This window comes from Anabrus simplex, chromosome 7, assembly GCF_040414725.1.
Source record: "Anabrus simplex isolate iqAnaSimp1 chromosome 7, ASM4041472v1, whole genome shotgun sequence".
Classification (NCBI taxonomy): domain Eukaryota; kingdom Metazoa; phylum Arthropoda; class Insecta; order Orthoptera; family Tettigoniidae; genus Anabrus; species Anabrus simplex.
The window spans coordinates 4,119,848-4,134,522 of record NC_090271.1 but is presented as its reverse complement, the minus strand read 5'-3'; the positions used below and the strand labels follow the sequence as shown (position 1 = coordinate 4,134,522).

Genomic DNA, 14,675 nt, shown 5'->3' with positions numbered 1-14,675 from the left:
TCTTATAAAAGTTTCTCGTGTCGTAATCATCTTCTTTTTCTTCTTCCAGATACGTAAATTGTGGTGTGAATTGTCAGAGTGATCATTGTGTTCTGATTGAATTTTAGCACGGAGTTTCCTTAGTTTTTCTGTAATTTCTCTTTTGGTAAATTTTCGGCAACAATTTTAAGGTTATGTTGTGAATTTTCGTCTATTTCTTCGAGTGTTTTCCTGTTCGTAAATATCGTGTTTCGGCAAATTATTTTCTAAATTTTGTTTCTTGTCGCCTGGTATGTTATATTTGGTACTATTCTACGTGTGTGATCTTCTAAAGAAATTTTACGTTGTATTTTAGCTCAGTATATATTTAAATTTCTGCTCATGTGTTGTTTTTGGTCTTTTGCTGGATCTGGGTTCGTTTCCAAGTAGGTATGGGACTATTTTGGGGACTGTTTCCCAACTAGCTTCTAAATTACGAAAGTTTCCTAGTTTGTCTTGTGCTTTTCCATCGTGCAAGTGTCGGTTTCCTTGTCACGTATATTTATTTACCCGTGTATTCCTATATTTGCTAGGGAGGGTTCTATGAGGACTTGGATAGGCTCATAGGGTGACACGTGTTCACCATATTTTTAGACCAGGTAATGCTGAGGCTCATTTTGGGCAAATTTGACGGGTTACGGATCTGCACTTGTGCGCGTGACATGTTGGAAATCTAGTGTATCTGGTATGAGATTCCTCGTAATTTTTTTTTTGGTATTAGGTGCCTAGATGGAAAATGATGTCCCTTGTTATTGTAGAATGAATACTAGGAAGATTTTCTGCAAATGTTCATTTTGGTGTCCCTACGCTGAGCTATAAATTAGTTAATTCTTAGTAGGTCTGCAGGTTGTCGAGATTTTATTTCTGTTATTTTAAATTGGTCACTAGCGAAATTTTGAGGGTATCGTGATTTAGCTAAGCCATTCAGTTAATTTTTCTGCTTGTTTCCTTTCGTTCGATTTTATCGATAGTAAGAATGTCTTGCATTACGGGTTCGTGTCTTCCAAATTTATGTACTCAATTTGTAGAAGTATGGGATTCTGTAAACTGAGTTCGGTTCTAAATTTGTAGCTGTGCTGTATCTGTCCTACGATTGTTGTATATAATTGTGCTTTTGGTAGGTATATGTGTGTGTGTACTGAGAGTTAGGGTTAAGGTGCTGAGAGGCCGTTCCTCTTCTAGGAGTACAAAATTGGTCCTAAGAGTCTCATTGTCGTGTGATAAGTTCAAGGGTACTTGAGGTCATGTTCTGATGTTCTGTCCTTTTATTTTGTGGGTACTTCTTGATGTGTCATTGCACAGGTGTTTTGTTTGTGTGTGTGTGTGTGTGTGTCTGTGTGTGTGTGTGTGTGTGTGTGTGTGTGTGTGTGTGTGTGTGTGTGTGTGTGTGTGTGTGTGTGTGTGTGTGTGTGTGTGTGTGTGTGTGTGTGTGTGTGTACTGTGTTTGTATGTCATGTGATGAGAGTCAGTATTGAGGTCGTCCGTGCCTTTTACCATTCGTTGGTTATGCTGATTCAGGGATCGTCGCACTTGTTTTGGTGGTTTGATATTATTTGTGTGTATGTCGAAGGACAGATAAGCTTGGTAGTCTTGTGTGTCGTGCGGTTATCTGGTAATCTCTGGTATGAAGGTTGTACTTGTACCTTTTTTATTTTTTATATCAGTGAGTTGGATGTCTGCATGTGCACTCTTGCATCGACTTTGTTTTTTCATTTTTGAGTTCCTGTTGTTAAAGTAATATGATTTTGATTTGATATTCCTGGCTTTTTTGCGCCTTCATTTGACTGGTGTGACACGTAATACGTAATGTGAGTTTATCTATGTAAAAATTTCATAAGTACATGACATGGTAAATAAATAGTGACTTACTATCCTCAATTCATTGAAGGTGGTTGCAAGCCAACGTAAGTTAGTATTTGTTTCTTGGTTTGAGTTCCCTTGTAACATTCTAAATTCTTCCTTTTATTTGCCTTGTTCTGTTCCTTAATGTTGGGTGATTAAGAATGCACACAGTAACTTAATTTGGTAGTTATAAGGAATTAGTTGTAAGCAAATTTTAATTAATTGGCGCACACCATTTTTCGGGTTTTGTAGTTAATAATATAGTTAAGTTACTTTAGTTGTAATGGGAAGGGTTATGTATAATCATATTAGATATAATTTATGTAATGTCTGTTGGGGTAAGTTTAGAAGTTTATTGATGATTAGTTAGGGATTTTATAATGTTTTGGCACTGGGGTAAACTCTGGCAAATTTACTTTTAGTTTTTTTTAATTTTCCTAAATTTTGAAATTCTGAAATAGCACTTGCCAGGAGGGCTGGGGTTTCCCAGAAACATGAGAGGGAATCTCCCTAAGGAGGCTTGTAATTGTTAATGAAAAAACACAAAAAAATCCCACCCTCGAAACTCAAGGCTACTTTTAAAGTCATCAATAGTTCAGGCCAGTGGCCTAAGTTCTTCAGTTCCAAATTTCTGCTGCGTATGTTTATGTTCCAGTTACTGTGATGCCACTGACATTTCAACCTGGGATATCTATTTGGAGTCTGCAACGCACCTATTGGCCACTAATGTCTGATGGTGGAATGGAAAGGTGTTTAATGGTGACAGTAGTCTGTGCTGTGCCATCTGCCTTCGCCAGTTATGGACCTGTTCACTAAGTTGGGTAGGCTGTGCTGAGGCTGTATGTGAGCAATGGTTGGACTGCAATTAGGATGGAGACGTTGGCAACGGCCGCGGTCAACGACTTCGTTTGACAGCGATACCAACGCTCTACTGGTTTTTGCCTGTATGGACGTTCCTGAAGAGAACGATGATAAGAAATTGTGGTGTGGTGCAATTTGTGGCGTTGTGAAAATATTCTGATCTCCATTAAGCCTCCCATTTTAAGTTCATTTAGATTTTGTTATTTTTGGTAAACTTTTTTTGTCGAGCGGAGCTCGACTTTGGGAGGAGGAGAATGTCACCGGTTGGTGGGACAGAGAACTGAAACTACTGTGTGTTTGGAAATGTAAATTTTAATTTTTTTTATTTGTCTGAAGGATTTAATTTTTTTGCAACTCTGGACTCTACTGGAATTTTGTGTAACTGAAATATGTTTGTAAAATTTTTTTTTTATTATGGAAACATCAAGAAACATTGAACTGTATGAACATTTCAACATGCAAAAGTGTTCTGAAGTGATTTTTTTAAATGTAGTTTTTATGTAATCTGTTGTAAAATTTGTAAGGTGATTTATTTTGGAGCATCCTGTACCTGTACCACACGTGCGGTTTCCTATGATGAAATTTTGGTGTTGTAATCGTAATGTTCCAGAACTTGTGTAATTGCTAACAATGTTAAAATTACCATATATGGTAAAGAGATTTCCTATTGGCAAAAGGTCCAGGAATCTAGGGTAAGTGTGATCTTATTGGTTGATTGTAATCGGGCCATTTCCGGTCTTCTTGCCGGCTTGGGAAAAATGATGCGTGAGCTCGGCGTCTTTTCCATCCGACCGCCCTAGCGAGCGTTCGCGCTCGAGGGCTACCCTCGGGAACTCCTGCCTTTCTGAGGTATGTGTTATTTCAGTGTTTTTGCAATGTTATTCTCAATGTTTTCCAGTCTCGTTTCATTTAGTTTAATTCCTTTTGTGTTTCATTATTTCTTCGCTTAATGTCATCTTAAAGGTTTATTTGATGAGTCCGAGTTTACCCTAGGTTCCAATTGCCGTAGTTTCTATTCTTTTATCCATGAAATACTTTCGGTTTAAACTATACCTTTAATGTAGCATCACCTTCTTCGTTAAATCAAATTGTATGTTAAGTTACTTAAGTATGTCTTGTTTCCGTGTCATGGAACTGTATTTGTAAAATTTTGTCATTTTTAATATAGTTGAGCTAGAGGGTGTTTCTTATAAGTCTTTTCTCCCCCATAACGTCATACGTTTCCATGGACCTCAGTAGGGCTTCCCAGCACGTTCCACTTCCTGTCTTAGTTGTCATTTTTAGACCTGTAAGTGTTCCCTGTATTTGGTTTATATGAATTTTCCGCCACTGCGTCATATTTGTACCTCCTTATTCCGATTAATTATTATTATTATTATTATTATTATTTATGGTAACCGTAATTGTCCCGAAAGAACGTTACACAAGATATCAAGTGATTCCTCTGGGGCATATTTCCATAGTTCTGCTACTACTGAGTCTTTCCCCGGCGCTTTGTTATTTTTGAGACGGGCAACGTAGCACTTGATTTCATCTCTGTCGGGTGGTCTGGAATCTGGGTACCTGAGTATGGGTTCCTTGGTCTCAATGGCGCTTTGCGGTTTAGAGCAATTAAGTAAATTCTTGAAGTAATCTGCCAGAATGCTGCAATTTTCTTCATTTGACGTCGCCAGTGTGCCGTCCTTTCGCTCAAAGCATAGAGATGGTGGTTTATAGCCAGTGAGTTTGCGTTTGAAGGCTCTGTAGTACTCTCTGCTTTCATTCTTCCTAAAGCTTTGTTCTATCTTTTCAATGAGAGATTTTTCGTATTTACGTTTCTCAGTTCTGAACACCCTAGCTGCTTGGGCACGTTGGGTTTTGTAGGTTTCCCAATCATTTTCTAATTTCGTAGAGTAGTACTGTTTCCACGCATTGAGTCTTTCTTGGAGGACTGATTCGCAGGTACCATTCCACTAGGCATGTTTTTTGCTTCTCTTGATTTCTGCAACGTCTTTGGCGGCCTCAACAAGGAGACTTTTGGCGTTGTTAAAGTCACAGTCATTTGGTCTAGCCTTCTCCTGGAACTCCTCGACCCTTTGCCGAAGTTTATCACTGTCAAAGCGTGTGATCTGTTTGGTTGTCTTCTTTGTGTTTGCGGGAATTGGTTTGAATTTGATAAGAGACATATAATGATCTGAGGCCACATTGATGCCTTTCTTTACCTTGACATTCATAATCTCAGGGCTGTTTCTCCTGGAGATTGCAACATGATCAATTTGGAACTCTCTGAGAACTTGGACGGGAGAACGCCAAGTCATTTGCTTTCTGGGTAGATGGCGAAAGTGGGTCGACATGACCTGCAGGTTGTGATTTTCGCAAATGGACACCAGTCTTTTGCCGTTGGGATTGGTTTTTTTTGTGAGCAGGATAATTTCCTATAACTTTCTTGTACTTCTGTTCACGACCTAGTTGGGCATTGAAGTCACCCAAAAGAAGCTTGACATGGTGTTTGGGGATTTTGTTTAATTTTTCATCCAGTAGGTCCCAGAAATTATCAACTTCGTCTGGATCAGACTTGTTCTTATCGTTTGTAGGAGCATGTGCGTTAACTAGGGCGTAGGTTTTGTTCGCACATTTAATTGCGAGTATAGACAATCTGTCATTCACAGGTTCAAAATTTGCAACCGATTTAAGGATCTTGGTTCTAACAGCAAACGCGGTTCCAAGCATCACAGCTCCATTGAGGATTCCTCTTTGCGCTTTGCTCTTGAAAAATCGGTAGCCTTCGGATTAAAAAAATCTCTTCATCTGGGTACCTTGTTTCCTGTAGGGCCATTATGGATATCTGATTTTCATGAAGAGCTTTGGTGAGGGTTTTCAGCTTGCCAGTTTGTGTAAGTGAAGTTATGTTGAAAATTGCTAGAAAGGTTTTAGATTTTGGCCTGAGTTTTTGACTCTTCAGGGTAAACCGAGACGCTCCGACTCGTCTCTTGCATGATGTCGAGCCTCCCCCAGAATCCGAACGAGACTCGTGCACCGTGGGGTTCATGATGAGGGATTTATCCGAAGATTTACCCCCTGGGGTATGTCTCTTGAAATGTTGTGCCATCATGCTTTTTGACTTGACTTTGCTTTGGACGGGTACCCATCCTTTTACAACTAGGGTTGTTAGCCCTAGAGGTTGCTTCAAGATGTTTTCTGGCTTCTGGTCATTTACCAGTCTTCGCCGTAACCCTGGCAAGGGAATAGTTTTTTTTTTTTTTTTTTTCCCCCTACTACCCTCTGACTCTGCTGGCGGCAGAGCCAGCGAGCTTCCCCAATTCCAATGGGACGCACCCGATGGAGGTAACCGGTAAATCCCCACATGGGTATTATTATTATTATTATTATTATTATTATCGTTAACTTGAAAAAAAATTCTTTCTTTTCTCTCTTTGGGAATATTTATTTGAGTTTAGTTAGTTTATTTTCATTCCTATTCCTGGCTTTTAATGAGATCCTGGTTCTAATTATTTTAGTAAACCCGCAATTATCTTAATGGTTGGTCAATAATGCCATTGTAACATGTTCATTTAATCGAAGGCTTGGACAACCCTAGTGCAAAAGATATGGAGCCTGTTTCTTATATTATCTATCCTGATTATTATTGTTGGATGTCTCTTCGTGTCTGACGCTTACGTAACTATTATTATTGGGTATTTTGTGAATTGTCGCAGGCGCGATAAGAGCATCTTGTAGTTTGCTCCGTGAATGCTATTATGACTTGTTTCCTTCTGGAACAGTGTGTTTATTTTTTTGGTCTCGGTGATGTTACGTGAACTGGTTCTATCCTGTAAATTATGTTCCGGTGTTTTATTTATTGTCTCTCCTTAACATGACTTTGTGGTCTTAAATTTTGGTTTTATCTGGGTTGTATTTTTATTTTTTGTGCGTGTCTGCTGTGGGGACATTATGGTCGGTATTTGCTGTGTTCTGTGTTTATGGTGATATGTCGGGTGTCCTTCATTAATATGTGGTTTGGTGGGATTTTAGCTTCCACTGGGGTGCTGTCAAAAGCCCTCGATTTACAATCCAACACTTCCTTTTTCTGTGTTAAATTTTAAATTCATTTAATATTAATACACTTCAAACATGTGTTTATCTTGGGTAATTGTTAAGCTAATCTGATGCATCAGTATATATATATTTTGGGGATATAAAGGTACTATTAATTAGGGATATGAATTTATTTACATCCAAGTCATTTATTTAATGAGTATTCATTTTGGTCCTTAATGCTGTGTTTGTTTTTCTTGCAAGTTTCATTATTCCTCAGAGTTATTTAATTTTTTTAAAATTTGGTGTATATTTGTAAACATTATTTATTAATTATATATATATTTTTTTATTTTATAAAAATTCTGGTATCATTTTTGAGGTGAATTGCCTCGTGATTCCTAGGATCCCCTCCTCTATCCTTTTAACGGGTAGGTTCCAGCACTCTTCCTTGCTCCCGTGTATTTTTGATGTGTTATTTTCTGTTTTGGTTTCGTTTGCTCCTTGGTTATATTTGTCTTGTGTGCACACGTCCCTATGACCCACGTCATTCATTATCATTGTTAGGGGGTGTTGCACATGCGAAACTGAATAAGACATAAATAATCAGAAATTGTATTCTCTATAACTTTTGTTATGCAGTACTTTTCAATATGACCAGTATTTTTGGCACCTTCCCCTAAACTACCATTTCGAACAGAGTGAATAAAATTATTTATAGCGTAGACTGTAGTTCCTTATTCCCCGACTTTACATAAAATTCTGTTCCATTTTCTCGTACCTCGGTGCTGATATGGACTTAGCAAAAAAAGAAATCCAAATTCATGAATCTCTCTGTTATCATAGCCGGTACGGTAAGAATGTATAAGACATAAATGATAGGAAATTTAATAATATATAACTTTAGGTATGTAGTATTTATCGCTAGGGCCAATAATAACAAATATTTGAGAATTAAATTTTAGGCCTTCCCCTAAACTACCATTTCACTCAGCGTGAATAAAATTATGTATGGCCTAGATTGTAGCGACTTATTCCCCAACGTTATATACCAATTTTCATTAAATTCTCTTCAGCCGTTTTCTCGTGATGAGTGTGCGTAGTATGTACATACATACTCTGACAGAAATTGCGGAAAATTAAAATGTGCATTTCCCCTTGTTATTGTGGTCACGACCGATACAGAAATATCATTCTCTTTAAATTCTGACGAATGTAAAGACAAAACTCTCATTTATTTTGCAATAAATTAAAATTAGTCAGAATTGTCTCCAAATGGCTCCTAAACTCTCTAGAAATCACTAGTCGTTATCACTGGAATTCTGTCACTAAATTACTAAGAAAGACTCAATATCTAGCGACCAGTCTCTAGAATCGACTAGACTGATGTGAACGAATACGAACATAGCAAGCGAGAACGAGAGACTGACAATCGATATACGCATTGTGATATACAGGTTTCAATAAACATTGCACATTCGCGCACATTTCTCGCATGAATAAACGCCTATATTTTGTTTGAAAGCGGCCAATGAGCGGAGGACATCCGGCCACTGGCATAAAAAGCTGAAATGGCAAGATATGAAAATAAATGTTTGAAGTTCACCAAAAAATAAGCTAAAATCGGGAGGCGGGAAAAACTGTCGAAAATCGGGAGTGTCCCGCCTAAATCGGGAAAGTTGGTAGATATGCAGTGATGAAGCAGAGGAAGACAGTGAAGTGATCCCTACCAGTTCTGATGCAAGTGCAGCAGTGGATGTTTTACGCAGGTATCTGTCATCTGTAGAGGGGGGTAAATCGATTGAGATTGAAATACTCGATAAATTAATACGTATTTGTGTAACATTTACCTCCTTTTCCATAGCATTTTTATATATACCTGTACAGGTTGTTTCCCACGATTTACACTTGCCCCCTTTTACACCACTATTCCTTGGTCCCTTGAAAAGCGTACAAGAGGGGTAATATTGTAAAAAAATATAGGGTCTTTCCCTAAAGATCACCTAAATTATAGTTCTGTACAATAATAATAGGAGCTATTTTTAAAATTTCTGTTGTTTACATGGTGTTACTGAAGTTTGTGTACCCTCAAAAATTACAAATTTGACTTCAGTCCAGAAAACTATAATCTCATTTGTTTGGAAGTGTCTTAGAGGTGAAGCTTCCACGGTGTATAGAATTATTTTGTTTATTTTCCGGGTTCAACCGTGATTTTGTTTTCTGTACATTACGTACAGTTTGCCGATGTTTCGAATACATTGCAGTATTCTTTGTCAAGGCAACAGATTAGTGTGATTGCTGCCCGGGAGACTGATTACCTCCAGTCGCCCTGACAAAGAATACTGCAATGTATTTGAAACGTCGGCAAACTGTACGTGATGTACAGAAAGCAGAATGTCCAATAACTACATTGGTATCAGGAAACAACACAACTCAACCCGGAAAATAAACTAAATAATGTTTGGAAGTGTGTTTATATAACAAAGGATGTTCAATAGTGACAAATTTGACCAGACTCCATAGACATAATAAAGAATTGTACAGGTTACAGTCAGGTCAGGAGTGATCCTGATACCGTATCCGACTGTAGACCTGCGACTGTCTGGCCGAGGGTTGGGCGGCCAACACCAAACCCAACAAACTAGGGGAAGACCAACAGCTACGGGTGGAGGAGTTTTCCCCTAGAAGGTTTGATGAGACCCTTGTGTAGGAAATGACACATAAATTCATCAGCTGCTGCCTTGCAGTGAGGTAGGGGACTGCCAAAGGCTAAGGGAGAATACCCCTGACAGAAAATCCCCAGCAGTGTTAGGCTTAGCAAGTCAACTGAAGGGTTATATTGATTGCTTTCAACTACAAAACGAGCCTCGGAACGCAAAGAAAATACCGGATAGACACGTCTTCTCAAACATCTGCAACGTATGATGACCGTAAGGCTGATGTTCAAGTACGATGTTCTGAGAAGAACCACAAAAGAAAGAGTCCTAAACACAGAATTGGAACATTAAATATCCTGACCCTGACTGGCAGAAGCGAGGAGCTGATAGATATGATGGAAAGGAGGAACCTCTGTATTCTTGGCCTGAGTGAGGCAAAGTGGAAGGGAAGAGGAACAAAAAAGCTAAGAAAAGGATACAAACTACATTGGAATGGAAATAAAACAGAAGCCAAAAATGGTGAGGTAATATATGTTAATGAAAGAATTATTAAGTTGAACATCTCTCTTAACAAGAGTGTGCTGACAGTAGTCCAGGTGTATGCCCCACAGACTGGCTGTAACGAAGAGGAAAAAGAACAATTCTGAACTGATTTAGAAGAAGCTATAGAAAGAGAGGAAAATATCATAATAATGGGAGATCTAAATGCTCAAGTTGGATCAGACAGGCGTGGATATGAAAATGTACTAGGTCCACATGGTTATGGAGACAGGAACCCAGAAGGAGAAAGTCTTCTAGATCTATGTGTAAGGAATGGCTTCAGAATAAACAACAGTTGGTTTCAGAAGCAGCTAAGTCATAAACTAACAAGATACAGTTGGAATGGAGATACTAAAACTCTGATAGATTATTTTATATCTGACAATGAAGCAGGAAAGACCATATGTGATGTCAGAGTTATACCAAGTGAAAGCCTGGACAGTGACCACAGACTTCTCCTCGCAACAATAAAGCACATTGAAATTTATAGACCTCAGAAATACAGGAAACCTAAAATTAAGACATGGGAGCTAAAGAAGACAGAGAAACAAGTTGAATACACAAAAAAAGTGACCAAGAAATTACCATCAGATGCATTACAAGAAGGCAACATCGAGTGGACTAGATTCAAAGAAAGCATTGTCGGATCTGCATTAGAAGTTTGTGGTAAAACTAATAGCAAAATGAAGGGAAAAGAAACTCCTTGGTGGAACGATCGGGTGAAGATTGATGTGAAAGTGAAAAATGAAACCAGGAAAGCCAGAGACAAAGAAATGCAAAAAGGAAGTCAAAGGAACGAATCTAGAGTAAACGAACTGCAGCAGAAATACAGAGATCAGAAGTTACAAGTAAAGAAAATTGTGGCCGAAGAAAAACAGAAAGCTTGGACTGATTTCACAGATAAACTAGAGCAAGACAGCAAAGCTAATTCTAAACTATTTTACCGAACAATACAAAATATAAGAAGAGACAATGAATACATAACAGCAATAGAGGAACCAGATGGTAACATAGTTAGGGAGGAGACAGAAATAAGGAAGATCATGAAATCCTATTTTGATAATTTATACAACAGTACTGGGAAAGACTCCAATGATGTAACCATGCAGGTCAGTTTAAGCTGCAATGATGAGCCTGACCAAGAGAGTCCGCCAACATGGAAGGAAGTAGAGACGGCCCTTAATAGTATGCCCAAAGAAAGATCTACAGGATTTGATGAAGTCAGTGCAGATATGATCAAAGCAACTGGTGCAATAGGAATACAGTGGCTTCATAGAGTAATTAATGCAATATGGAAGGATAGGAAAGTCCCAGATGATTGGAAAAAGGGAATAATAAAACCTCTCTTCAAAAAAGGAAGCCGGAAGAAATGTAGCAATTATAGAGGGATCACTTTATTGTCTCATGGTTTGAAAATATTTGAGAAAATACTTGAAAAAAGGCTAAGGAAAATAATAGAACCACAACTACAGGAAGAACAATATGGATTCAGAGAACACCAATCAACTACCGATCTCATATTTGCACTTAGAATACTGTTAGAAAAGCATTGGGAGAAGGGCAAAGACTTAACACTAGTGTTTTTGGATCTCGAAAAAGCATTTGATAGTGTTCCAAGGAAGACTATATGGGAATGTTTAACCCGCCATCGGTATCGTTGTTAGGTAGCCCCTAACAAAAACATTTCTTTTTAAGAAAAGTTTTTTGGTTTAAGACTCGAACTTTTCAAACTCCAGGTATTCTCAAATGAGTTTATGAGTCACATGTTTTCCGTCGTTACGCGATGATTCAAACCAAAAAACTTTTCTTAATAAGGAATGTTTTTGTTAGGGGCTACCTAACAACGATACCGATGGCGGGTTAAGAAAGAAGAATGTACCCCAAAGGGCTTATCCAGAAAGTTAAAATGCTTTACGAAGACTGCTGCAGTTGCGTACAGATAGGAAACGGTAATTCTGATTGGTTCCAAACCACTAAAGGAGTGCAACAAGGCAGTACCCTTTCACCATTACTTTTTATCACTGTCATGGATGAAGTCATGAAAGAAATTAAGCAGAAGAACAATATGGACATCAATGCATTTGCATTTGCAGATGATGTAGTAATTTGGGGAAATACAGAGAAGGAAGTCCAAGAGAGGCTGAACACCTGGAATGAACATTTGAAAGCACATGGATTAACAATAAATAAATCTAAAACTGTTACTATGTCTGTCAACAGGCAGAAGAAGAAAGGAAAAATAATGCTAGAAGGTACACAACTGGAAACAGTAGACCAATATAAATATCTTGGGTGAATCATTTCAAGTGATAACAGAATACAGCATGAGATTAACAACCGCATTAAAAAATCAGCTCAGTTTTACCATCAAGTTCGGAACCTCCTCTGGAACGAACAAGTTCCCTTAAGATCAAAGCAGATTTTATTCCAATCATACTTCACCCCCATACTAACATATGGCCTAGAAACCTGCACAACAACTCAACAAGTGGACAGCAAACTACAAGCCACAGAAATGAAATTCCTACGAACTATGGTACAGAAGACAAAAAGGGACAGGGTAAGGAATGAAAGAATAAGGGAGCAAGCTGGTGTGTACCCATCCCTGAATGAAAAAGTGACAAGGGCCCGTTTGAAATGGTTTGGCCATGTCAAACGAATGGACGATGGAAGGACAGCAAAACAATGGCTACACACAGTCGTGGCCGGAAAACGACCGGTAGGAAGACCTAGGAAGAGGTGGCTGGACCAAGTGAAAGAGGACATAGGAACAAGAGGAATCAGCTGGGATGTCGTCTTGAGAGAAGAGTGGTACATGGACAGACAGAAGTGGAGAGTGCTCGTAAACCACACCCGGGCAACTGGAGTGGAAAACTGATGATGATGATGATGATGACTCAAGAAACATGTTTAGTGTTTTAGAAATGGACTTGTATCTTCGTCTTTTTTTTTAACATTGTTTCCTTAATGGCTGCAAATGGGTTAAAAAGGACAAAACGTGTACCGATATTTTAGTCATAAGGAATAACTCAATTTGGTAGTGTAAAGGTGGAATTTCCTAAAACGAACCATAACACCCCTTAATTTGAACTTCCTCGAATTGAGTCTGTCAAGGGGCTGTCATATATAAATCTGGACTTCTTCAAATGAATCTGAGGAATGTCATACCGCCAACTATAATGACAAGCTTCACAACACTGAAGCACTGCCGGACTCACAGGAAAGCAGACCTGCGAAGCAGCTAATAAACAGATAGATATTCCCTATAAGCTGAATGTAAAAATTACCTTCTCCTCCTCCTCCTCCTCCTTCCTTCCATTCTTCCCCTTCCTCCTCTGTGGTCCGCAACACCACTCCTGAGCTGGTTTTGATAGGAAGCAGAAACTTGTTCCTTTTGGTTTGATAATCTGGAATATTTCTATTGTACATTTCCTCGATAGAGTCATCATCCAGGGCTCGTTTTCTCTGCCTCAGATGGCTGAAACAAAATAATAAAGGACTGATGAGGACTGGTCGAAAGCATTCAGTATTGAGGCACTCAATATACTAACGAAAGCAAATGTGGTGAGACACTTTGCCTCAACACCTGAATTCATTATTAGATGAATTTACCCTTGAATCTCAAGTCAACAATTCTTTAATTTTTTTGGATTTCACCACTACATTTTTAGAAAACCCACACAAACTTGCTATATTATAAGAAATGATTCTCAACATCCAGGCACCCTCAACATCCCTCTGTCAACAATTACGCAACGAATAACATTTATAAGGAAGCACTTAATATGTTGAGAAAATATACCCTCCTCCTCCTCCTTTCCCCTTATTCCAGCTCCTGCCAGGTCAGGGCACTTCTATCATTTCATCTGAGTCCACATTTCTTCCTCTTGCACTCCTCTTTATTCAATCGATCCATCTTGTTCCAGGTCTCCCTCTCGATTTCCTTCCCTCGCACTTCATCTCCATCATCTGTGTTAATATTCTTTCCTCCTCCATCCTCTTTAGATTTCCAAACCATCTTAGTTTACTCCCATCAATTCCACCATTTAGATTTTAAATTCTGGCCTTTCTCACATCTTCATTTCTCAATCTGTCTTTCCTTACCCTTCCCATCATACTTGTTAGGTATTTTATTTCGCTGGCTTGAATTCTACTCTCCTCCCTATCGTTCAGGTCTCAGCCACATAGGTCAGTATAGCTGCACGATACATTTTGTACATTATCTCTTCACACTTCCAGTCGAGATTTCTTACACTCTGGTAGAATGGACTGCCCTGTTGCTAATCTCAATGTCTAGCATTGTACTATGCATGAACTCACTTCATAGGGATCAGAAACTGTCAACAATTTCAAGGCTTTGACCACCAATTTTCAAAATGCTTTTACCTTGCCTTTCTACTAACCATGGGCTTTGTTTTTCTCTGCACTTTTCAATTTTCTTATTCAGTGCATTTCGTTAACACAATATTGTCTGTATCCCTATTCCCATATGCTTCCTTTGTCTCACATTCCCGTTTCATTTCGAAACCATTCCGGCTTCCCAAAAGGATCTCTACTTCCCTTACCAGGGAACCACAAAGAAATACCACACTTTCACTTATAATAATAAACAAATTTTCCAGATCACCAACCTATTTAATAAGCAAAATTTTACCATGGCTTTCAAAACTCAGAATACTAACTCCAACATATTTTATAACACACATACAGTCAACAAGAATAACATATTTCAAGCATTTACAA

At 38.5% G+C, this 14,675-nt stretch overlaps 1 protein-coding gene across 5 annotated transcripts in view; it reads right to left on the bottom strand.

Moving 5' to 3' along the window:
- Positions 1-14,675, bottom strand: part of Noc3 (Nucleolar complex protein 3) — a 504,473-nt gene that overhangs the window by 402,216 nt on the left and 87,582 nt on the right. For all 5 annotated transcript variants that reach the window (XR_011018581.1, XR_011018582.1, XM_068228554.1 and 2 more), the window contains exon 3: positions 13,220-13,410. Coding sequence is in view for 3 of the 5 variants with exons in the window: in XM_068228554.1 (XP_068084655.1) it covers positions 13,220-13,410 (191 nt within the window). In the remaining 2 variants the exon portion in view is untranslated. The remainder of the gene's footprint in view (positions 1-13,219; positions 13,411-14,675) is intronic.